The sequence below is a fragment of the Sturnus vulgaris genome, chromosome W, assembly GCF_052056855.1.
Source record: "Sturnus vulgaris isolate bStuVul1 chromosome W, bStuVul1.hap1, whole genome shotgun sequence".
NCBI classification, from domain to species: domain Eukaryota; kingdom Metazoa; phylum Chordata; class Aves; order Passeriformes; family Sturnidae; genus Sturnus; species Sturnus vulgaris.
The window spans coordinates 38,621,324-38,648,461 of record NC_142282.1 but is presented as its reverse complement, the minus strand read 5'-3'; the positions used below and the strand labels follow the sequence as shown (position 1 = coordinate 38,648,461).

Genomic DNA, 27,138 nt, shown 5'->3' with positions numbered 1-27,138 from the left:
CTTTGACCTTGGTGTCTGCAGGATTGTTTCTTACACTTCCTCCTCACACATACACACTCCTGAACAGTAATTTGTCCTTTCTTAAAAAGTTTTCACAAAGGTACCACCAGCTTTGCTGGTTGGCTTTATTTTGACCAATGGTGGGTCCATTGGGGAGCTGTCTGGAACCAGCTGTGCCTGGTCTCTTCTCACAGAGGTTACCCCTTCAGTCCCCTGCTGCCAAAACCTGGCCACATAAACCCAATGCAACCCCTCCCCATGTCAAAATCTAATTATACTGTACACCAAAATTGAATACTCTTTAATGAGATGTAAATCTTCAAGCAATATTTGTTGCTTATTTACTGAAACTACTGGTTATCTAATATAGCCAAATTATGCTCTTGAAAACATTTTATGAGCATAGTGTAAAAATCAGTTACTTGAAAGAAACGCGTACAGCATGCTATCTAGTATATTAACATTAATCTAATTAGAAGATAGTCACCATTTAGATTTTGTCTGGATCCTATTAATCCATGCCCATTTTTTGTCACAACAATTTTTAGCATGGGAATAACTGATCGTGGATTTATTCATTTTACTTGATTGGAATTTCAAGCAAAAACTCAGAAAGTCTTAACTGCATAATGAAGTGTGCAAATGCATGCAAATATTCATAGAATCATAGAATGGTTTAGGTTGGAAGGCACCTTAAAGATCATCTAGTTCCAACCTCCCTGCCATGGGCAGGGATAGCTAGCTTCCACTAGATCAGGTTGCTCAAACCCCATCCAACTTGGTCATTTACCTTAAATATACAAACTGCAAAGTATGACACTAAACACAAAAATTATACATTTTCCTAGCATCACTTACTTTTACTGCAGCAATAAGACGAATGTAGTCTCCAAGTAGTTCTGAGAAGACATAAAAATCAGCAAAAACTTGTTATTGATGCAACTTATCTATCTTCTCCTCAACCTCTGCAAGTTGAGACAAAGCTCTAGATAGAGCAGTGTGGTCTTCAGAATTACCTAACATGACAGCGCTTTTAGCAAAAGCAGCTGTGTTGACAGAAAGCTCTGAAATACAGGAGTGACATCCAATACAATTAAGTAAATTTATTATGTTACTCTTCAAGATAGATCAATCAACCAAGCAGACCTCTGTCCTACAACAAGTTTATCAACTGAAAAATACAAATTATCTTTCCCAAAGTTCATGATAAAATACACAAGGACATCACAATGAAAAACCATTTAGGAGAACATAGTGAATGCAAAACTCTCCAAAACCAGTAAATTATTTGCTGAGCCTGTTATGTGATGCCTATTGTGTCTTGCAAAACACATGGAAGAAACTGTCGCTTCAGTATTGCTAAGTTCAGAAAAAGTCCAAGCCCACAAACCAAAAGTCAAGTCTCCTATACAGCAAATTCAAGGCAGTCTTAACTAGTCTGTAGTGAAGTTGTTCCATGCACCTGGGGGGGGAGGGGGGATAAGAGGAAGAAAATTATTCAATGAAAACATCAACACCACAGTAGAATGAGTAGAATTTGCTTCCATTATACTGTTCCATTGACTGAAGCATACTTAACAAGACTGCTTATACTGTAATATATTGCCATGTTTAGATATGCCTTAAAAAAAAGACGTGACTTTGTGCCCGGCATCCATAAAGCTGATGTTTTGAGCTTATTCATTAACAAAAGCTTAGGCAACTGTATTATCAAACCTCAAGTTGTGTACAATGTCAACTCCTCTGAAGAACCTTTGAACAAAATCTCATTGTAATCTAACTTAGTTAAGGATTAAAATCATAGGTTTGTTTATAACTGTTCTGCTTTTACTGAATCATCAGAACACCATATCTGTAGAAGTGTCTTCAGATATTTAAAATTATCACAATTTAAATGCTACTAAAAAAAACCTATTACTTGAAATCTAAGATAAGGTGTCAAATCAGCAATAATCAGATACATTCCCATTTTCATTACTTCTTAAAATACTTTTTAACCTTGAGGACATCTCATATCAGAGACATCTGCCTCTACAGAGAATAATTCCTGGTAGAGGTATGAGAAAGCAACTTAAGACACAGAATCACAGAATGGGTAAGGTTGGAAGGGACCACAGTGGGTCATCTGGTCCAACCTCCCTGCTCAAGCAGGGTCATCCTAGAGCATGTTGCACAGAATTGCATCCAGATGGTTCTTGAATATCTCCAGTGAGGGAGACTCCACAACCTCTCTGGGCAATCTTTTCCAGTGCCCCATCACCTGCACAATAAAGAAGTTCTTTTTCATATTCAGGTGGAACTTCCTGTGCATCACTTTCTGCTCTCTGACTCTTGTCCTATTGCTTGGCATCACCGAGAAGAGGTGTCCATCCATCTTCTGGACACCCACCCTTCAGATACTTATAGACATTGATGAGGTGCTCTCAGTCATCTCTTCTTGAGGCTGAATTCAGCCTATCCTCGTAAGAATCACTGAATCATTTAGGTTGGAAAAAACCTCTGAGATCATCTACTCATTCCTCACACAGGTGGTGAGTTAGCCTACTAGGGGTGGTGGCCTGCTAGACCTGCAGTTTAGGAACAGAGAAGGGCTCTTGGAAGATGGGGTGGTCATAGACTGTCTTGGGCACAGGGACCATGAAATTATACTTTCCAATATTCAATGAAGTAAGGAAGGGAGCCAACAAAACCTTTGCCTTGGACTTCTGGAGGGCGGACTTTGCCCTACACAGGACACTGGTTCAGAAAGTCTCCTGGGAAAAAGCCCTTAAAAACAAAGGTGTCCAAGAAAGCTGGACATACTTTAAGGAAGAAATCTTGAAGGCACAGGAGCAAGCCATCCCTATGTGCTGAAAGATGAGCTGTTGAGGAAGAAGATAGGCCTGGCTGAATAGCTTTATCAGGAATTCGGGGGAAAAATGAGGGTGTATCAACTTTGGAAAAAGGGGCAGGCAACTCATGAAGAGTACAAGGATGTTGTTAGGTCGTGTAGAAAGAAAATTAGGCAAAAACTCAACTAGATCTCAATCCAGCCTCTGCTGTGAAAGATAACAAAAAGTGTTTTTATAAATACATAAACATAAAGAGGGCCAAGGAAAACCTCCATTCTTTATTGGATGTGTGTGTGGGGAATATTGTCATCAAGGATGAGGTACTTAATGCCTTCTTTGCCTCAGTCCTCAACAGTAACACTGGTTATCTTCAGGGCAGTCAGCCCCCTGAGCTGGTAGACAGGAATTGGGAGCAGAATAGACCCCCTGAAACCCAGGAGGAAGTAGTTACTGACCTGCTGTTATGGAAGGGGGGTTACAGTTGGTCTGTGAGCCAGAGACAGTTATTGGATAAGGTTTATTTCTGAAAGGAATTTTACCAAGGCCCTTGGTACCGAGACTGAGAAGAGAAGAAGGAGAAGGAGATAAGCAAGAAGAAACCTGCAGCTGGGAAAAGTATTTTTAGAAAAGTTTTGTGAAAAACAGAGGTGGAAATGGCTTTGCACCAATGAACATTATGTTGATTTATTGTAACCAATTACTAAAGTGTAAACTTTGTAGAGTGTATAAAAGACAGCATGTTGTTGTAATAAACAGATATTAGCCTTCTGAAATGCAGCGCGTCCTTTCGTATGTTGCGTCCTCCCGAACAGCGACATGCTGTGCCACTTAGACACTCACAAATCTATGGGAGCAGATGGGATTCATCCAAGGGTGCTGATGGAACTGGCAGAAGAGCTCATCAAGCCAATCTCCATAATTTATTCTAAGTCCTGGTTAACCAGGGAGGTCCCAGATGACTGGAAGTTGGCCAGTGTGACACCCATTCACAAGAAGGGCCAGGAGGATCTGGGAAACTACAGGCCTGTCAGCCTGACCTTGGTGCCCAGGAAGCTTATAGAGTAGATAATCTTGAGTGCAATCACAGCACCCGGCAGCCACCCCAAGGTGCTGTGCTGGATCACAGCCCCCCACACCGCCCTGAGCCGCCATGATGGGTGACTCTCTCAGGGCCCCACTGCCATGCCATGTGACCCCTGGGACCACCTCCTCACTCCTTGTACCATAGCCAACCACACCCCTTGTCACCATGGAAATGTCCAGACCTCTCCCACCCAGAGCTGATTGGCTTGGTTGCCAAGCCACGCCTACAGCTCAGCCTCTGATGGCCACGTCTGCCTGCTGCTGCCACATGGGGCGGGCCTGCAGAGACGTCACTACGGGTGCCTGGATGCCAAGCCTACATCACTCCTGGAAATGCACTGGAACCAGGAAATACCAGCACCAGGGCACCGGACCCCACTCTTGCTCCCGACTTTGGCTCCTCTCCTGCTGTTGCCACAGCCTCTGCAGCCTCATCACATCAGCAACCGAGACTGGAACAGCCCCAAGGAACCACATGGCTGATGGACACATGAGACACCCATGGAGGGAACACAAGTCTCCACCCTGCTGTCAACCCGAGAGGAAGCATTTGCAGTAGTGTCAGCATCAGCTCCAGCCCCATCGATGTTTCGATCAGATGCCATCCCCACTCGCTACCCGGTTATCTTCTGGATGGAGGTAAAAAAAAAGCAATGGAAAGTGGGGATATAGAGGGAGCTGAACTAATTTCTGTGCCCATGTCTTTACCATCACAAGAGGACTGGCAAAAAGGGGAGGGGAACAATTGTAGCATTCCCAGTTGTAGTAGGTAATGGAACAACACCCAACAAATATGTATCATTTAATTGGCAAATCCTTTCAGAGCTACGCCAACTGGTTGCTAAACACGGGTTGGGATCCCCTGCTGTTGCAAATAGACTTTGAATTATAACTACTACTGAATTAATCCCCTATGACACAACACAAATTGCAAAATTACTCTGAACTCCAGAGCAATATATGCTGTTTGAATCGGCCTGGAGGTCTGTCTTGGGGTGACTGTATGATGCCTATATCCCCAAATCGTCTGTTCTGTTGGTGTTGAATATTAAATTCTGCAACTTTAAGACTGGTTCCAGGAGTGAAAGGGCAGAGGGGGGAAGAAGAAGTGCAGAGTTTGTTATCAGAGACTGCACGGGCTCCCCCGCATTCCTGCTCTCGGACTGTGTTGTCAGCGGTGGACAGCGAGAGAGAGCTCTCCTTTGCTCTTGGTTAGTTTTTTGGCTAGCTGAGGCAGAGAAGCCCCCTGGATTGTTTTTTTTTCCCATTTTTTTTCTGTTTTCCTGGAACTGTTTGAACCTGCTTTGGACTGAAAACCCAGAAGAGCACCGGGAGCTCACACCTGTGGCCCACCGGGCCTGGCCTGGGCCGCGGCATTTCCCAGCACCAGAGGGACTGAGAACAGACTGAGTGAGCCGGGCAGCCACGGAAAGAACTCTTCTAAATCTGCCATCTCCTCAGAACAGCGAGAGGTTTTGCTGTTTGATATTGTTCATTGTTGCGCTGGGAGGTGTGTTGCCTGTTGAATAAACAGTTCTTTTTTTTTCCACTTCTCTCCAATTTTTTTCCCTTTTTTCCCGAGGGACCTCATTCAGAGGTTTCCTCCCAAATTTGCCCTAAACCAGGACAAGGTCATATTCAGAGGACCAGGAACTGAAAAGTTCAAGAATTTCACAGCAGGACCCATGCTTTGGGACTACTCTTCATGGAATATCTGCAAACTGAAGCTTGCCTGAACTCTTCAATACTAGCCCAAGTAAAAGAATTAGGGATGTGAGCCTGAAATAAGATCGCAAACCTGTCTGTGTCAACCCAAAGATATTCAAGCATAAGACAAAACCCCAACAAATTATATATGCTGTTCATAGAACATTTGCAGGATGCTATGGAAAAACAAATTGTAAACAGCAAAGCAAGGAGACAATTAATACTACAATTAGCAAGAGATAATGCAAATGCGGACTGTAGAAAGATTATAGATGCATTGCCTAATGAAAATCTATCCCTAGAGGAAATTATTAAAGCATGCTCTAAGGTTGAGACTGGTTCACATGATGCCTTAAGTTTTAAGTTTTTCTGTTCTGCTTGGGTGTGAAGCTTTTAGTTTTATATTAAGGGTTCTAGGATCTTTTCACAGGGTGGTGAAGACAAAGCAGTCCTATTCCAGCTGGGGACTCAAGGACAATCTCTTCAAACTTCAGGCCCTAAGCATAAACAATGTGAAAAGAGGAGGGTGGGCAAGCAAGCGAGGAGGATGAAACTTCATGATTTGAGGCTATTAATTGGACAGTTGACTTCTGTATGCAAACGGACTAAAACCTATAAAAATGTGAGATCTCTTGACCAAGCCCTCTTTTGCTTCCATCTTGGAGCCATCTGGGCAGGGTCACTACTGTGGCACTGGCACTGCCAGGGTGTGGCCTTTGAAGGTCCCTCAATAAATATCCATTTTATTCCTCTTAACTCTGTCTAGCCTCTGTTCCAGCTCCTCTAGGCACCCCACATAACATGGATATATTAGCTAACACTATTACAGCTGCTGTTAAAGTAACACCTCAGTGCTACAGGTGCGGACAATAAGGCCGCATGAAGATGAACTGTCCTCACAAATCCACCCCACTGGGGAAATTTCAAGGACAGGGAAATGCAAATTTAATCTATGATCAATGTGGCAGGTCCGGACATGCAACCAAGGTATGCAAATGAAAATATCATATTAACAGACAATCTCTTAAAGACCAGGGAAAAGAGAAGCCGAACGCAAAGAGGAAATGCGTGATGACACAAGTGTTTTCCCACCCTCCAGCACAAGCCTGTGTGAGCAGCTCACAGCAAGGACAGGAGGATCAGTTGGCGTGGATATTTCCACCTCAATCCCAATAACTATAAACTCATTACAGGTACATAAAGTCCCTCTCCAGGCCCAGGGGCCAATAGGGAAAGGACTGAGTGCTCTCCTTATAGGGAGATCCACTGCCACACTGCACGGTATTTATGTGTACCCCAGTATCATAGATGTCAATTTTACAGGACAAATACAAGACATGTCAACCTCTACTCCACCCATGAGTATTCCTGTAAAATCTTGAATTGCACAACTTAATCCTTTTAAGTCTTGTGTCCCCAAAGCCGATTCAAGGGAGCGAGGAGACCAAGGCTTCGGATCAACAGGACAGCCCCAGGGGTACTGGACTCAGGTCGTGGGTGATCAAAAACCTAATACGGCTTGTACTGTTACGATGCCTAAAGCAAAGCCTACGCAGATAGAGGTCAGAGGGATGATTGACACAGAGGCAGACATCACCATCATCTCTACCAACATAAGGCCTTTATCGTGGCCTACTACACCAGTAGGATCTGCTGTTGCTGGCATCAGAGGGACCACACAGACCTATTTGAGCAGCAATCCTGTGTTGATGAAAAAACATGAAGGCCAAACAGGTAAAATTGAGCCATACATCACTGCTGCACAACTGAAGCAGTGGGGGAGGGATGTTCTATCTCCATGGGGGGGTCCGGGTGGGGGTGGATTTTTAACAGGGGTAACTGCATTAAAGGGTGGAAGGTGTTCCACACTAGCTCTGAAGTGGCTCACTACTCAACCTGTGTGGGGACCACAGTGGTCCCTTGAAAAAGAGAAACTAGACACCTTCAAAACCCTGGTACAGGAACAACTGGTTCAAGGACACATAGAACCATCTATGACTCCTTGGAAAACTCCAGTATTTGTCATAAAAAACAAATCTGGCAAGTGGAGGTTACTCCATGACGTGAGAAAAATTAATTCCGTAATGGAGAGCATGGGCACTTTGCAAACAGATATGCCATCCCCTACAATGATACCTGCCTCCTGGGACATCTTGATTGTGGACTTGAAAAATTGTTTTTCACTGTTCCTTTACACCCAGATGATATCCCAAAGTTTCCTTTTACAGTGCCCTCCATTAATAATGCTGCACCAGTGCAATGTTATCAATGGTGTGTTCTTCCCCAAGACATGAAAAACAGCTCCACAATTTGTCAGTGGAATGTTGCAAAGGCACTCTCATCCATGAGAGAACAATTTCTAGGGGGATACTGTTGCCATTATATGGACAATATTTTGATAGCAACTCAAACAAAAGAAGAAGTCTCACAGATTCGGCCAAGCCTGTTGCAAGCATTAAAAACATTTGGGCTGCAGGTAGCACCAGAGAAGGCGCAGCAGCAAGCACCCTGGAAATATTTGGGACTCAAAGTAATGAATTAGACTATACAGCCACAAACTATACAATTTTCAACTAAGTTTCAAAATCTAAATGATGCACAGAAACTTCTGGGTGCTATCAACTGAGTCAGACCTTATCTAGGATTAACCAACTCACAATTAGCATCCTTATTTGACCTCCTAAAAGGTGGTCCTGAGTTAACTTCTCACAGAAAATTAACCCCAGAGGCAAAAGCTGCTCTCGAAACAGTAGAGCAAGCTATCACAGACAAGTCTACCGGATATGTCTAGAGGTGCATATCACTGTATTTATTCTCATTATTAATTTCCATCCTACTGGTATAATTGGACAGTGGAATACACACTGGTCTGACCCTCTACACATCCTAGAGTGGATGTTTTTACCTCATCGGCCAAAAAAGATGGCATCCACAGTGTTTAAGCTAGTTGCACAATTAATTATCAAATATCATCACAGGTGTTTACAATTGAATGCTAGCAGTCCCAAAATCGTTATTCCTGTGACACCAGATCGGTTTGAATGGTGTTTTGGTAATTGCATGGCCTTGCAAAATTTTTCTAGACAAATCACTTAGCATTTACGAAGTCATAGATTGCTGAAGTGAAGAAACTGCACTATCTCTGTGTGGTGATTTTTTGTTTGTTAATTTGAGATTATGCACTAATTTATGTGGAGGGTTTAGTGTTGGCACTTATTAGAATTATTTTTTTGTTGTTGTGAGATAGGATTAAGAGAAAAAGTCAAGTAGGTCTAAACTTTAAAGGGTATAAAGAAAAATTTTATTAACAGAAATTTAAAAAAAAGAAAAAAATATAAGAAGAATTTGAATAAAACTTTTAAAACACTTCTTTATACCCTCTTTTCTCTTACATTGATAACATATAGAAACAAATTAGTCAGTTTACTATCTCTAAAATAGTCTTTTTTAGTTTATCTATGGAGAGGAGTCTTCTTTGCTAGTTTATGGAGACTTTTTTCTATGAAATTTTTTTTTGTGGCTTTAATGTTATAGCAAATTAACTGCTTGGGAGAAGGGAAATTTGATTATTGTGTAAAAGTCCTTTCCTTTGACTTATAGCTTTTTCTCTAATTGTTTTTGAGGGTTTGCTTTTTAGTTAATGGGGTATCTTTTAAAGGATGAGTTGTTTAGAAGTAAAGGATTTGTTCTCGATCTATTTTTGAGATTATTTTTATTTTTGGGAATAGATATTTTTTTTCTTTTTGGGGTAAAGGGTTTTTATTATTCTTTTCTCTTTTTGTTCAGACTTTTTATGGGATTATAGCTACTTTAACATTTGCTTGCTTTAGCATAAATGCTTTTGCTTATATGTATAATCTGAATGCTTTACCTTATGCTTTTTAATGATTTATAGGGAGATTTAATATATCATAGTTTTTCACTATAGCTTATAAGACAATTTTAGCTTAAGGCATCTCCTAATTTCTTATTTGGGACTTGACTCTTTTGTTTCACTTTGATGTCTTTATGTTGTTTTTTTGCATGCCTTTACTTTCTTTTTTTCTCTTATTTGAGAGAGGATACAAGGTTTGTAGGTTTTATTTGTGCACTAAAAGAGTTAATATTTTGCTTGAGTAGTGGTTGGAGCAGTTGTGGTAGAGTATTTTAGGTCACACTAGATGTTGGGCTAGGATAGTAGGGGTTTAGTGAGAAATGGTGGTGATTGATTTGGTTGTATGGTTGTTTTTTGGCTTTTGTTGCATTTAATTTTAGTTGTGGGTCGATGGTTTTCTTTTTCTTTGTTTGGTAGTTGTTAGGGGGAGGGGGAAGCAACAAGAATTTTAGTGGCTGATGACGTCCTCTCTTCTTGTTTGGTTGTTTTAGGCAAAATTTAGTAGTGGTAGTATTTCAGCTGCGTTTGGGTTTGCTTGGTTGCTCTGGGGAATGAGGGGGTGGGGGGGAGACTTGGCTTGGCTAGCACTGCAGTAGGGAAAGGGCCCTGCTCGGCCCGGCCCCATCAGGCCCACGGGCTGTGCAGGGCCTGGCCCAGCCAGACTAGTAACCTACTGAGAAGCTGGATGCAAAAGAGAGATTCTCAGGAGTTTTTTTGTCTTTACATGTGTGTTTGCAAAGGCGCAACTAACTTTTCATTGGTGGAACAATGTGTAAATATTAAAAATCAGCCATTGATTGTTTTTTGTTAGGTTTAAAAGAAGTTGCTAAGGTATTTATAGGGAATTATTTCTATAATTGGATCCTTTCCTTCCTTACTAAAAAATATATTAGTACAAAACCAGCACACTCTGAAACCTCTAAATAGTCGAAAACCCTTAAAGGGTGTTACAGTGTGTACTGATGGTCCTGGGAAAACAGGAAAAGCCATTGTATCTTGGAGAGGAAGGTGAATGGCAAACGATGGAGGGATACAAAAGTGGATCACCTCAAATTGTAGAGCTCCATCCTGTAGCTATGGATTTCCAACAAATTCCCCACACTCCTCTAAACGTGGTTACTGATTCTGCATATATAGCTGACATCACACAGAGATTAGACTGAGCACTATTAAAGGAAATTGATAATGCACAACTATTTAACTTACTAAAAACTCTATGCCTTACTATTCAAGCCAGAACTTGCCCTTATTATATCTTACACATTAGGAGTCACACAAATTTACCAGGTTTTATCACAGAGGGAAACACCAGAGCAGATATGCTAGCTGGACCTGCTTGGACAGCACCACAACCAGATACACTAGTACAAGCAAAGGCATCACATGATTTTTTTCCACCAAGGTGTTCGAGCCTTACAAGCTGCAATCTCAGCTGTCAAACACAGAGGCTTGTAATATAGTTAACAACTGTGCTGACTGCCAAGGCCACACTGCACCACTGCAGATGGGAGTCAACCCTCGTGGACTGTTTGCTTTGCAAATCTGGCAAACTGATGTCACACATATCCCTGAATTTGGACAACTAAAATATACATATCTCAAGTGATACCTTCTCATCAGCAATATGGGCTACAGTACACACAGGAGAAAAAGGTCGGGATGCCATCACACATTGGAGATCAGCTTTTGCGGCTTTGGGCATCCCTCACATCATCAAAACAGACAATGATTCTGCTTATATATCACAGAAAACAGACATTTCCTACAGCTCTGGAGTGTATCACACCACACTGGTATTCCTCGATCAGCAACAGGACAGGCCAATGTGGAAAGGGCACATGGTACTTTAAAAGGTATACTTAAGAAACAAAAGGGAGGAATGTGTACTGAATCTCCACAGAGCAGAGTAGCTAAAGCTATATATACACTAAATCATTTAACAGTATTAGAAAAGTCCCAGAACCCAGTTATTTTAAATCACTTCCTATCACTACAATCATCCTCTGTTCATCTGCCCAAGCCCAAGGTAATGGTGAGAGACTGCCTCACCAATACATGGGGAGAGCCTTAGGACCTTATTACCTGAGGACAGAGATATGCCTGTGTTTCCACAGACACTGGAACACGTTGGATACCTGCCAGATGTGTCTGGCCTGCACTACGTCCTGCTCGGGACCACAAGCAGAATCCTCCTGATGACCCCTCAACAGATGTCAGAGAGCCATGTACAGAGCAGTGACCAGAATAATTTGTTCACCTACCTCATAGAATTCCAGGACTTTTAAAATAACAGTTTACTTTAAGATTTATTTGTTAACAAATTGTTTTTCGTGTTTACAAATTGTTTGTTCTGTTAAGTTGTTTCCTTCTCTCAGTTCTAAAGTTGAATGTTTCTATTTATAGTTAAATTATAATTTCAGTTTAAAAGGTTAAATGTTTTCTTGTTTATAGAGTTAAGGTGCAATTTTTAACTTTAAGCAGTTAAATTGTAACATGCTAGCCCAAAGGTTAGTGATTTCGCCTGACAGCTCCTGAATGTGAATGCTGCAGCTCCAGTGATACATAGAACACATTGCCAACTGGGGGAAGCTAGGTTTGTTAAATTAGGTGGAAAGCCTCATTCAAATTAGACTCATGCTGGCTGTGTCATCTTGCCTGCAAAGGGCCCTTGCAGGTAAAATGACAGAGAACAAGTTGCATATTTTTAATAAAAAAGGAAAACAGGGAATTGTGACAGCACAAGCTGGCTTGTAGCTGGGCAATTAATTCAGCCACAGATAAGAAATCCAGTTCAGTTAGCCTGGTTCAAGAAATAGGCCCCTAGGTGAACAATAATAGGATATATTCAAACCCAACCAGGGACTTCACCCAATGACGTTCCATCCTAAGCTGCAGACACCTCACTGGTCAGAGAGCTGGGCAGTCCAAAGTCCCAGCCAATCAGTTGTCTTGAGCCAGGGGATTCAAACCCCCTATATAAGAAAGGGTCAAACAATAAAACGGGCTTTTTGTCATATGGATGTCTTGAGAGTTCATGTCGTCTCTGTCTCTGACCCACAACTCCACAAAACACACAGACATTTTATAGAAGTGTGATTTTGTGTCAATATCCCAGTAGGGTGCAAGGAGTTCCCCATAGTCCTGCCTTGTGATTATGTCTTTGGCTGCTTGCACCTGCTGGAGATATCCCCTCTTAAGTGTTCTTTCGCTATTTGGGTGAGGGCTTGTTGGAGGTTGAATTATGCCCTTTTCTTTCAGTGGAATTTTCTCCCATTGTTATGCTAAGTAATTGTGGCTACACCTTAAAACGACAGATAATGTTCTCTCGTAGGGGGGTGGCTGGAGGGGGAGGGGGGGGGGAACCGGAAAAGGAAAGGTGGGACGGGGGGGTCTGGAGCGGGGCTCTCTCTCTCGCTTGGCTCGTGGAGTGGGAAGACAACCTGGGCTCTGCTCTGGCATCTTCCCCTGCCATCCCAGCACTGAGATCCACGCTCCCTGCCTTTGGACATCGCTCTGCTGCTCTCCCAGCTCACCCTACTACCTCCGGACACTCTGCTGAGCACCACGACCGACACCGTGAGGGGGGAGTAACTTTCCCCATCCCCTCTCACCCCTGGGCCGCGGCCGCCATCACCCAGCCCTCTTCAACTGCGCGGGACCTGCCCTGCCCCCACAGCACCGGTAACAGCACAGGGAGAGGGCCTGTGGCCAAAAGGGACTGGAGCAGAGCTAGACTGTTTCTGTTGCCAATTTTTATAGCTGTTGTTGTTTTTCTGCTTTGTTAGATAGCAGTAAAGAACTGTTATTCTTATCCCCATATCTCCTGCCTGAAGGTGTCTGAATTGGACCTAAAATAATTAAAAGGGAGGGGGGTTGCACTCTGCATAGCAGAAAAAGGGCTCTTGCCTTTCCTTAGACCATACCTGTCTTTCAAACCAAGACAGATTTTGGCGCCCAACGTGGGGCATTGCCTGAGGGCATTGAGAGAGGGGTAGAAAAGGGGATAACAGTTCTTAAATTACCCAAGCTTGTGGTAGGTGACACCATGCTGTCCAGCTTACCCTGGATTGGCCTCCATGTGGTCACTGCTATATCTCTCCCATTTGCAAGCCCTTTTTTAAACATGAGTTTCATAACCAAGGTTACTGTGGCTATTATCCAGTTTATTATGTGGGATGATCAGTTGAGGAATTCATGGATTTTTAATTTTCTCTGGAATATGGCCACATGGATTCAGAGCTATCACACTTTGTGTGTTTCTGGGGCTACTTCAATAATGGTACTTACTGTGAGGAAGTGGCAGCAGGTGAAATTTTTTCTCAACCCATCACAGGGTTTTTGAAGTTCACCCCACCAGTCTTCAAGGGGTTCCAATCCACTTTAAATGCTAATGACATTATATTGTGGCTAGTGTTGCTTATATCCCTGTTAAACCTGTTCTATCTAACATTCAGAGATAAGGGGAGATTGACTTGGATAACAACCCTGATACCTACCCCAGGGATTAGTGATGTTACCCCAGAGCCTGATCCTGTCCCAGAGACTAGGGAGGTTACCCCAGAGCCTGATCCTATCCCAGAGACTAGGGATATTAACCCAGAGTTTGACCCTGCTCCACTGCCCACCTCGAAAAGGAACCACCCAGAATGGGTGGGGGTGCTAGCAAAGGAGATACGTGAGATGGGCCAGATGCTGAAGGAGTACCTCTCCCCAGCTGGTGAGAAACCCTCCCCCTGCCTTAAAGAGGGAGACTCTGATGGTGCAGCAGTGGAACCCACAGACGTTACATCTGTCCAGGTTCCAGCTGAACTGCAAGGGCACTCACAGCCAGCAGCAGTTGCCCCTGTGGAAACTAGGAAGTCTAAGATGAAAACAAGGCACCTAGATAATAAGGGTCAGGAAGGGGGCCCCTCACAACCAGCAGGGGAGCCAGAAGTTGAGATCATCACCGAGTCCCTGTCATACGAGAGTCTCCGTAACCTGCGAAAAGACATTGTACGACAGGGCAGCGAGGCTTTTACAACCTGGTTACTGCGGGTCTGGGACCTTATGGGTACAGGTGTGCAACTGGATGGTACTGAGGCAAGGAATTTGGGAGCCTTGACCCAGGACTCAGGTGTGGACCAGGTATTTGTAAGGGAGACAGGTCTCCTTTCCCTCTGGGAGCGACTTTTAATGAGTGTGAGAGAGAGATTTGTCCACAGGGAAAGAATGCAGGAGTACCACCAGAGAACACGTTGGAATACCCTTGAGGAAGGGATCCAAAAGCTGAGAGAAGTGGCAGTACTGGAGGTGCTCTTTGGGAGGGATGGACAGCATGACAATGACCCTGACAAGGTCAGGTGCACAGGGCAGATGTTGTGGAATCTGGCAAACCTGGGCCCATCTCAATATACCCCCTTTATTGCAATGATTGATGCTGATACCAACCAAGTGACAGTGGGTTCTGTTGCCAACAGGCTCAGGAATTATCAGAGTATGATGGCTGGCCCAGTGCAGGCTCATGTCTCTGCTGTGGCTAAGGACCTCAGAGAGGAGTTTAAGGAGGAGATGAAGGAGATAAGGGAAGAGGTGAGGAAGATCAGTGCAGCACCAGTGTGAGTCATGGACCCCAAAAGTAGAGCCCAACGCCCCCCAGCTAGGGAGAGAGGGTACACCCCACGTGCTGACCTGTGGTTTTTTCTACGTGACCACGGGGAAGACATGAGAAGGTGGGATGGGAAACCCACTTCTGTCCTGGCAGCACGGGTGCGCCAACTCAGGGAGGGGAACACCAACAGAGGGAACTCCACTAAAGTGAGGGTAGCCTCAGCCTCCCATGGAGGTGCAGGGTATTACAGAAGGGAGGATGATCTGTCAGATCCCCTTGAAGGAACCTCCAGTATGTATGCCCAGGAGAGAAATAATAACCAGGGCTAGAGGAGCCCTGCCTCTAGCCAGGGAGAGGCACGGGAAAACCGGATCTTTTGGACGGTGTGGATCCGATGGCCTGGCACATCAGAGCCACAGGAAGACAGAGCATTGGTTGACACTGGTTCACAATGTACATTAATACCATCAGGACATGTTGGGAAGGAACCTGTTTCAATTGCTGGGGTTACAGGGGGATCTCAGGAATTGACTCTGCTGGAGGCTGAGGTGAGCCTGACTGGGAAAGAGTGGCAGAAACATCCAACTGTAACTGGCCCAGAGGCACCAAGTATTCTAGGCATAGACTTCCTCAGGAATGGCTATTACAAAGACCCAAAGGGACTCAGGTGGGCTTTTGGAATAGCTGCTGTGGCAGCAGAGGGCATTAAGCAGTTGAACACCCTGCCTGGGCTATCAGAAAACCCATTTGCAGTGGGACTCCTCAGAGTGAAAGAGCAACAGGTGCCAATTGCTACCTCAGCAGTGCACCGCCGGCAGTACCGGAGGAATCGAGATGCCGTGATCCCCATCCACAAGATGATCCGTGAGCTGGAGAGCCAAGGGGTGGTCAGCAAAACCCACTCACCCTTCAACAGCCCCATCTGGCCTGTGCGTAAATCTGAAGGAGAATGGAGATTGACAGTGGACTATCGTGCATTGAATGAGGTGACTCCACCACTGAGCGCTGCCGTGCCGGACATGCTGGAACTGCAGTACGAGCTGGAGTCCAAGGCAGCAAAGTGGTACGCCACCATTGACATCGCCAATGCATTTTTCTCCATTCCTCTGGCAGCAGAGTGCAGGCCTCAGTTCGCTTTCACCTGGAGGGGTGTGCAATACATGTGGAACCGACTGCCCCAGGGGTGGAAACACAGCCCCACCATCTGTCATGGGCTGATCCAGGCTACACTGGAGAAGGGTGGAGCTCCAGAACATCTGCAGTACATTGATGACATCATTGTGTGGGGGGATACGGCAATGGAAGTATTTTAGAAAGGAGAAAAGATCATTGAGATTCTGCTGGGAGCCGGCTTCGCCATTAAAAAGAGCAAAGTCAAAGGGCCTGCCCAAGAGATCCAGTTCCTGGGAGTAAAGTGGCAAGATGGACGGCGCCAGATCCCCAGTGAGGTCATCAATAAGATCACTGCAATGTCTCCACCAACCAGCAAGAAGGAAACACAAGCCTTCCTAGGTGCCATAGGCTTTTGGAGAATGCACATTCCTGAGTACAGCCAGATTGTGAGCCCTCTTTACCTGGTCACCCGCAAGAAGAACGATTTCCACTGGGGCCCTGAGCAGCAGCAAGCCTTTGCCCAGATCAAGCAGGAGATTGCTCATGCAGTAGCCCTTGGCCCAGACAGGACGGGGCCAGATGTGAAGAACGTGCTCTACTCTGCAGCCGGGAACCATGGTCTGTCCTGGAGCCTTTGGCAGAAGGTGCCGGGTGAGACGCGAGGCTGACCACTGGGGTTCTGGAGCCGAAGCTACAGAGGGTCCGAAGCCAACTACACTCCGACGGAGAGGGAGATCTTGGCCGCCTATGAAGGGGTCCAAGCAGCCTCAGAGGTGGTTGGCACGAAAACACAACTCCTTCTGGCACCCCGACTGCCAGTGCTGGGGTGGATGTTTAAAGGAAAGGTTCCCTCAACCCACCATGCCACTGACGCCACATGGAGTAAATGGATTGCCCTCATCACACGACGTGCCCGTATTGGAAACCCGAATCGCCCTGGGATTTTGGAGATAATTACCAACTGGCCGGAAGGGGAAGACTTTGGCCTTGCCAACGAAGAGGAACAGGAACAGGTGACCCGGGCCGAAGAAGCCCCACCATATAACCAACTTCCAGCAGATGAAACATGCTATGCTCTTTTCACTGATGGTTCCTGCCTCATCGTGTGGATGAACCGGAAGTGGAAAGCAGCCGTATGGAGCTCCACACGACAGGTCGCACAAGCTACCGAAGGAGAAATTGGATCGAGTCAACTTGCTGAACTCAAAGCTGTTCAGCTGGCCCTGGACATTGCTGAAAGAGAGAAGTGGCCAAAACTCTACCTTTACACTGATTCATGGATGGTAGCCAATGCTCTGTGGGGATGGCTGGAAAGGTGGAAAAAGGCTAACTGGCAACGTAGGGGAAAACCAATCTGGGCTGCCAATGAATGGAAAGACATTGCCACCCGGGTAGAGAAGCTGCCTGTGAAAGTCCGTCATGTAGATGCCCATGTCCCCAAGAGTCGGACTAATGAGGAACACCGACACAATGAGCAGGTAGATCAGGCTGCACAGATAGAGGTGTCGAAGATAGATTTAGACTGGCAGCACAAGGGAGAGTTGTTCCTGGCTCGATGGGCCCATGATGCCTCAGGTCATCAGGGCAGAGATGCCACATATAAGTGGGCACGAGACTGAGGGGTGGATCTAACCATGGACAGTATTTCTCAAGTTATCCATGACTGTGAGACATGCGCTGCCATCAAGCAAGCCAAGCGGGTGAAGCCCCTCTGGTATGGGGGGCGATGGTCCAAATATAAGTATGGAGAGGCCTGGCAGATTGACTACATCACACTGCCTCAAACCCGCCAGGGCAAGCGCTATGTACTGACCATGGTGGAAGCCACCACTGGATGGTTGGAGACCTACCCTGTGCCTCATGCCACTGCTCGGAACACCATCCTGGGCCTGGAAAAACAAGTTCTTTGGAGGCATGGTACCCCTGAGAGAATTGCGTCAGACAATGGGACTCATTTCAAGAACAGCCTTATAAACACCTGGGCTAGAGAACACGGCATTGAGTGGGTGTACCATATCCCCTACCATGCACCAGCTGCAGGGAAAGTTGAACGGTGCAATGGCCTGCTTAAAACCACCTTGAAGGCACTGGGTGGGGGAACTTTCAAGAACTGGGAGATTAATCTACCAAAGGCCACCTGGTTAGTGAACACCCGAGGTTCCACTAACCAAGCAGGCCCTGCCCAATCTGAGCCCTTGGGAATATCAGATGGAGATAACGTTCCAGTGGTACACATGAGAGGTATGCTAGGAAAAACTGGGTGAATCCTGCCTCCAGCAAAGACAATCCCATCCATGGAGTTGTATTCGCCCAAGGACCAGGTTGCACCTGGTGGGTGATGCAAAAGAATGGAGAGACCAGATGCATACCCCAAGGAGACCTTGTTTTAGGGTGAAATACCTATAGTACTGTGCCTATGTCTCTAACTGCACGTATGTATATATAATGTAACAGTTTAATTTGATATAGCATATTAGTATGGGAGAAATTCAGGGGTGGATAATGTTGGGGGTTGAATGCTTCGCTTTTCTTTCTGTGGAATTTCTCCCATTGTTATGCTAAGTAATTGTGGCTACACCTTAAAACGACAGATAATGTTCTTTCGCAGGGGTGTGGCTGGAGGGGGAGGGGGGGGGGAACCGGAAAAGGAAAGGTGGGACGGGGGGGTCTGGAGCGGGGCTCTCTCTCTCGCTTGGCTCGTTGGAGTGGGAAGACAACCTGGGCTCTGCTCTGGCATCTTCCCCTGCCATCCCAGCACTGAGATCCACGCTCCCTGCCTTTGGACATCGCTCTGCTGCTCTCCTAGCTCACCCTACTACCTCCGGACACTCTGCTGAGCACCACGACCGACACCGTGAGGGGGGAGTAACTTTCCCCATCCCCTCTCACCCCTGGGCCGCGGCCGCCATCACCCAGCCCTCTTCAACTGCGCGGGACCTGCCCTGCCCCCACAGCACCGGTAACAGCACAGGGAGAGGGCCTGTGGCCAAAAGGGACTGGAGCAGAGCTAGACTGTTTCTGTTGCCAATTTTTATAGCTGTTGTTGTTTTTCTGCTTTGTTAGATACCAGTAAAGAACTGTTATTCTTATCCCCATATCTCCTGCCTGAAGGTGTCTGAATTGGACCTAAAATAATTAAAAGGGAGGGGGGTTGCACTCTGCATAGCAGAAAAAGGGCTCTTGCCTTTCCTTAGACCATACCTGTCTTTCAAACCAAGACAGGGCTATAGTTCTCCCCCTCCCACACCTTATCCCTTGTCAAGCCTGGCTATGTCCCTGTTCCTCTTCAAACCTAATTTAAAACTCTCTCAACAATCCCTGATAACCCCTGAGCCAGGTTCCTTTTATCTATTTGAAACAGGTGGACATCATTTGTTGCCAGCAGGCTCAGTGTCATATAAACTGACCCATGATCAAAACCCCCAAAATTCTGCTGGTAACACCAGCCTTGAAGCCAGGTATTCATCTGCATGATTTTCCCATTTCTTGCCCCACCATTCCCTGCAAATGGCAGGACAGAAGAGAACACAACTTGTGCTCCAGATCCTTTGACCGGTTATCCCAAGGCCCTGAGGTCCCTCTTGATTGTCCACAGCCTTCTTGTTGGGACTTGGTCAGTACTCACTTGGAAAACCAGTAGCGAGTAACAGTCAGTGGGCTGTACCAGGCTGAGAAATTCCTAGATGATGTCTCTTACCCAGACCCTAGGGGGGCAGCACATCTCCCTATGGGTTGGGTCCAGTTGGCATATCAGGCCCTCAATTCCTTTTAAAAAGCAGTCACCGATGACTACTACCTTACTTTTTTTCTTAACTTTGGAGGTCATGATGCCGGAGCTATGCTGCCCTGCCCTAGGTGACCTGTCCAAGCTGGATGGACCTTCATCTACTTCCTCATTTCCCTGGTCCTCAAATTCCAGGGCCTCATATTTATTGTGTAAGGGCACCCGGGGAAGTGAGGTAGGTTGGAGGGGATTTGTCTGCCACCTGGAGCAGAAACCCATTTCTACTGCCCTCTGTCTCTATGGTTCCCTCCGTCTGCCTCGTGGTAAGAGGGTAGGGGATGTATTGCTTCTTGTGAAGTGGATGGCAGGTCTGTTTGTCTGAGGCTTAGTAGAGTGAGGCTTCACCAGTCAATCTCTTCTTCAGAGTGAGTCCCCAATACTTCTTAGTCTTTTTACTTCACCTCTCAGTTTGGCCACTAGGCTTAGATCGTTGACCTGATTCCACCTCACACAGCTGTTCTTTCTACTGCCCTCTGAGAGCAGCACCAGGCTCTGACACTGCCTGCAGCCTGAGACCTGGACCCCTGCATGCTTTCATAGGCATTCTGAGTCGCCACATCCTTTCTCATATGTGCAAACGACTTTGGTCCAAGTGTACACCATACTTGAGCTCTTTTCGCGAGGGTGATGACCACTAACTGGCCTAACTGAGCTGGCAACGCCTCAGAGCCCTTCCTGCTCAGCCTGCCTGCCTGTGTGATCTTCCACACTCCTGGTTGCTCTTGCTCCCTGGGGGTGGCTTATCTAGGAGGGGCTGGGGTGCCTCTCTCTGCTCTGGTGTTGAGGTCTTGCTGGGTAGGAAAGCTCACCTTCCTCCCTTGGCACGATCCTGCACTCCAGAGCACATCTGTCTGTGCAGATTGCCTCAGAGTCTTCACTGACATTGGCCACACATTTTCATGTACTTTTAAAAGGGCAGAGTTAAAACGTGATCACAAACATAATGCATCTGTGTCAGAAGGTACATTTATGGTCTTCCTGTACTACAAATCAAACTTTTATTTATTTACAATAAATAAATATGATTGAAAGCAGTATTGACAAAACTACTACATAGATGATTAAAATATTAAGGTTATGGACACCTCTCTCAAAAACTAAAATTTCTAGCAAAAGAAAAAGAGGAAAAGCTATCCACACCTTTGCCTAGTGCTCCTCCCATGCAGGGAAACTCCTTAAAACCTCAAAAATATCTCTATTTGTCTCCTAACAGAAAGAAATGTTGGGGAAACTAGACCAGGGATTCAAACCGGAAGAGGCCATAGTAAGTGATAAATTAAAAACTGTTTTCCTCAGAGATATTGGAGCACAATAATTCATGGTTAAAGCAGAATCATGTCCCAGAGTCATCCCTCTGAAACATCAGAAAATACTAGTGAATGGATTAAATGGAGTAGTGGTTCCTTACTCAATAGTTAAGGTATGATTAGAATTTCCTTTTTTTACCCATAGTCATCCCTGCTGCTAAGAAACCTAAATATAATGTCTATGGATATTCTGTGAGGCAAAAGCTGGATACAGGGCAAAACTTAACAGGCTTTTGAAACAACTGATGAAGAAAAAATGTTTACCTTTTTCAGTATCAAATAGCTAGGGGACAGGAAATAAGTCCCCATGTCTACTTGGCAAACTGATTATGTCAAACCGATTATGTCAAACCTTTCCCTCAAACACCTGAAAAGTGATGTTATATCCTTACTGAAGTTGAAATAATATTGGGCTCAGGGAATGTTTTTCCTTGCAGGAAAGCTGATGGTCTTACTACTGTGGCAGGACTTAATGGATAGTTTTCTGACACTCCCATGCTTTCTGCTGTGCAGTTTAACAATGGCTCTCATTTAAAAAATAAAATTGTACAAGAGTGCCATGAACATAATGTACTTGCCTTAGTGTTCCACTTGCCCTACAGACCCCAAAGTAATGGCGTGGTTGAGAGATGGAATGGTCTACTAAAATGAACTATAGAGCTAGATTTATATATAGAAAAATGGAGTAAAGCACTAACTGAAGCTGTCTGATGCTTAAATACTGACAGACACCCACCAGATGCCCAGTGGAACGAGTTCATTTTTCTGGTCTCCAAACAACAAAACCTTTAAAACCCCCACTGTCAGCCTGTTGCTTTTCTCAGGGTGATGCTGTTCTTGACTGGAACAATAATCATGTCATTCAGTTCATGAACATCATCTCTCAAATGGGTAACGGATCAAACTGTTGATGTTGTTTACACCATTCTCAGTCTTTACATGCTAATTATGCATGGTTAGCTGAACCTGTTCCTGAAACATCTTAGTATCAATCTAAAGCGGTATACTTACTTCCCAACCCTCCGACTTATAAAGCCCAACCTTTTAAGGCGCATTCATATGATAAAATGCCATGGTGCATTGCAATGCCCAAACACATAAATACAATGTGGGAGAAACAAGCCTTTGTGACTATACTCTGCTCTACAGCTGGATGCAAACCCAGTTTCAGATGATATTGCTGTAATGAAACCAGAGTTTGTAATGACTCCAGTTTAAGAACCACATGGATCTGTGTAGTAGTTTATATTAATTTCCTAAAATAGTTCCCTGACAGAACCTAGGCAACTTCCTCTATGTCTAACAAAAAAGCCCAATCAATAACTGATTTTAAGAATTAACAAATTATTAAACCACTAAAATAAATAAACACCTCTCTGTGAAATTCACATTTTAAAACGAACAAACCCTAAAAAGCTCTCTTTCGTTTTCAACCTCTCAAAAAATAACTAGTCCTAGTCCCGGGCTGGGCCGGGCAGGGGCGGGCAGGCTCTTGACGCAAGGCTCGAGAAGCCCGCCAAGACCCATTTTCGGCCGGGGCCCCCTGTGCTTAATAAAAAGGGAGAGGGGAGACCTACTCGACTGCTAAGATCCTAGCTGCTCCTCCCCGTCCCCCCCAGCACGCCCAGGGGTCCCGTGGCTCAACTAAACATCTAAAAACATCGAACCGACATTAAAACCCTACCCTGTCGGCGGACCCGGCCGAGCCAAAAAGTCCTCGAAGCCTCGAAAGCAGTTCCGGGCCTGGCCTGCGCGGCACCAGCCCTATGGCCCGGTGGGGAGGGGGCTGAGTCGGGCCCCCCTAAAATAGAATTCAGCCAAAGCAACACACCACCATTTGTAGCTAAGCGCCTGCTAAGATCTTAGTTTTTCCATAGTAAACAACTCCAACCGGCACCTGGCAGGGATCACATAACCATTTACAAACCCAAACAAAATATTAACTCTTTCACTACCCAAAATAAAACTTACTTTGTTGTCTCTCCTGAGTGAGAGAAAAGGACCAAAATAAAAATACACACAAAATCAACATAAAAACACCAAAATCAAACAAAAAAAAAATCAAGTCTCAAATTAAAAAAAGTTATAAAAATATCTCACTCAGTCTAAAATTTCTCTTTTTCAAGCTGTGGAAAAGAAACACTTGTTTCCTTATAACTCATAAAAATATATTTTAAAGTAGATAAAATGCTCTTAACTATAAACATAAACAAAAGCATTCGTACTACAGTAAACAAATATTAAAATAGCTATAATCCCATACATTTAAACAAAGAAAAGAGAAGACCCCCTACTACCCCCAGGGAAAAGAAGAAGAAAAACCTCTGTTTTCAAAGATGAAGCTTTTGTTTAAACTATTATAATCCTTAAAGTGTACTCCATAAGTTGACATAGTCCTCAATAACAATTGGAAGAAGACTATTAGTCAAAAAACGGATTTTTACGCAATAATCAAATTTCCATTCTCCCAAGCAATATCCGGTTGTGTTGGTTTGAAAGTAAAACCAGTGCAAGACTCCAAGTCAATAATACAATTTAATAGGAGAAAAGAGAAAAAATAAAATACATGCAATAATATAAAAGAAACAACCACCAACGCAGTCAGAAATACAACCTGACACCCTGTCAGTCAGGGTGTTGGTAGCAGTCCGTATAAATGGTGGCTGCAGTCCTCCCGGATGACAGATATGATTCAGTTGAAGCAGTGCTCCTGTAGAAGGTGCAGTTTTCCCCGAAGATCCAGCGATGATGTGGAAAAGGTCCGACTTCCCTCTAGGATCCAGTGGAAAGGACTGCCTTCACGTCCCAAACCCCAGTTTTTTATCTAGCTAGGAAAGGCTTGGCTCCTGCCCCTGGCTGGAGCATCTCCCAATGGGATGATGTAATCTTATCAGTCACACAATAGGACTTAATGGCCCATTAACAGAATATATCTTCTGGAGGAAGGATGGGTTGTGAATAGATAACGATGATCATCCCCTGATCTTATCAGATGGCACATCAGCAGATGATATCTCCCACAGAGATAAGGATCACCACCCCTCCCACATTTAAACAGATGGTGATAGAATACACATTTTTGCATTGTACCCCAGGACACCGGTAAAAACAAAATACTGCTTTTAAAATATTTCATTACTCTGGCATCTTGCATGGAATATTAATGGTACATTTTGCCAAAATTCTATAATTGCACTGGCCCTAATTCTACATTTTACATTTTACAGTGATGATTGGTTAAGTACTAACAACAATTGGACCACCTGTAACTGGCACAACATGGCTGGCTCTACATATGCCAATTCCTTTTCATTCTATTTGAACGAGCCACACTTGACTATTCAAATTTCATCATCCTGACAGTGAAAAGGAGACTTAACAGTGGTGTAAGGAATATTTCCCTAGATATTCTTATGAAATCAAATTGGTGGCCTACCATGCTAGCATGTGGATAGTTCTGGCTCTGTAGCAGAAACACGTATAAAAGTCTTCAATCACAATGGGAAGGAAGTACTTGTACCATAGCACATCTTGTTTCCTGTGCATTTTAAATCAAAAATTTAACTATTCCCTTTTTAGACAACCATTAGCATGCATGCCATAAGCATTTTGTGATTAAACCCCTGGTAAAAACACCTATTTACACCTATAAAACAATTAGGTATTCAAAACCATTAGGCCATAGACTATCTTCTAGAATCACAAGGAGGTGTATGCGAACTGCCAAACACCATTTGTTTTTATACTAACAAATCTAAACAAATCAAATATCATACAAACATAATTCAAAGACTGATGCTTTGAGAGGCTACCTAGAACAGTGGTTAGACAGAGTTAAAGGAGGTATTTATTAAAAAGGCCTTCAAAGGACACACCTTGGGCAGTACAAGAGCCTGACTGTGGCTATACCCAAGATGGATGACTGCTCACGAGTTTTCACACTTTTCTAAGTTTGGTCTATTTGCATATTGGGGTTAATTGTCCAATTACAGATCCAGGTAATGAAGTCACATTGTCCCAGTTTGCTCTCCCCAATTCGCTTTTGTTTATACTTTTGGGGCCTGAAGATGCAATGGTGACCTTGGTTCTCAGGCTGGAAAAGTATTGTTTTGTCTAACTAAATTGTGAAGACAACTTGCTAACACTCTATATGAAGTTCAGAGTTATATACTAATGTGTTGCAGCACAAGTTTAGCTTATGCTGCAGATTGCCTTGAAAACTCTGCTTGGTTCCATGGGCCGGCCTCTGAGTGGATATTCATCCAATCAGGTTCCACCTAGGCTGCAGACATATGATTGGACAAAGGAGTTGGCAGCACCGATACCTCTACCAATGATCTGGTCAGGCGTGCGAATTTTGAACCCCCTATAAAAAATAGCCTCCATGAATAAACTGACACTGTTGTCCTTGAATGAGCTAAGGAGTGTGTCGTGTCTGTCTCTGATCTCTCCCCCACCATGTGGAGGCCACAAGTGCCAAGAGGTAACGAGTGCAGTTACAAGTGGTGCCTCCATGTGAGATACGGACTCAGTCACTTTATACACCATGGATTTGCAGGAAGACAGAGGACCCAGGGAACAGCCAGGAATCAGCCGGTGGGACAGCAGAAGGTGGCAGAATTTGCTGCGGACAGTGGATTTGCTGCAAAATGCCAGCGGTAGACGGCGGAGCTGCCATGTGATTCCAGAAACCCCCTAGAGGATTGGAACCACCGTTGGGACCACAAGAGCATGAGTTTCTACACCAGAATACCCCATCCTGAAGGTATGGACTTTTTTCCTTAAAAAAAGAAGGATTAATTACAACAAGTGGGCTTTATTAGCCCTGCTCACATGGTGCAAAAGCCAGGAACTGGATATATCAGAAGGGACTTCATTAGACTTATTAACTTGGAAGAGGGCTGGCAAAGACATACATACAGCAACCTCTGATGGCAATGAAACAGCCATCAATGTTATAAAACCTTGCAAGATCATCCTGCACTTACTAAAACAATTAAATAATGAAAGGGGGAGGAGGATGGGCAGGGAGGACACAAACGGCTGCGAAACTCCCACTCAGAAACAAATGACAGTTGTGCAAAACTGTGAGGGCAGCCCAACCGTCTCTCTATAACCCCCCGTGCCAGTTTCGGCTGGCCATGGCTGCTGTGAGACTGTGATAGCCAGCAAAGCCCATACTGCTGCTTTGGGTGAGCACGCCATGTCACCCTGCTCCACTGGAGGGGACTGCACCTTGATTCCTCCAACATCTCAAGATGGCACTCACCACATTTTTTTATACCCAAGATGGCGGCGACTGCATGGCTGCTGGTGGGAAAAAAGAAGCCGCGCCTCCTCTGTGAGGTGTAGCTCTGCCCCCACACCCAGCCTCTGTGGGGTGTGGCTCCACTCCAGGCCCAGACTCCGTGAGGGATGGCTCTGCGCTCGACCCAGACTCTGGAGGGTGTACATTTGCCCCTGCTAGGGGGGCGTGCCTTCCCCCCAGACCCAGCCTCTGTGGACCATGGCTCCGCCCCCAGTCCAGCCTCCGGGGGGGTGCCACCATCCCTGATCCAGCCTTCATGGCTGTGTCAGGGAAGTGTATCACCAGAAATTCCTGGAGAAGCAGCACTGGCGAAGAGCAGCACCATTGTCCCGAGTGCACTGCCCCTGCAGGAGTTGGAGCTTTATATACTGACCAGGGACTTAAGGGATATCAGCAGAGAAAGCCAGAGCCATCGTCCCTCTGCAGAGCAACACAATATCACTGCAGCTGCTTTGTTGCCGACACCCTTGCCTGATCCTCTGAGCATGTGGCAAAAGATAAAGCATGCTGCTGTCATGAATAAGGACTATGAGGAAGCAGG

General features: G+C 45.0%; 1 protein-coding gene across 1 annotated transcript in view; it reads right to left on the bottom strand.

The window, feature by feature from the left end:
* LOC148220137 (sorting nexin-2-like) overlaps window positions 1-27,138 on the bottom strand; it is a 165,761-nt gene that overhangs the window by 1,949 nt on the left and 136,674 nt on the right. Inside the window, exon 5 of the mRNA XM_088155791.1 lies at window positions 859-899. Within this exon, the coding sequence (XP_088011917.1) occupies window positions 859-899 (41 nt within the window). The remainder of the gene's footprint in view (window positions 1-858; window positions 900-27,138) is intronic.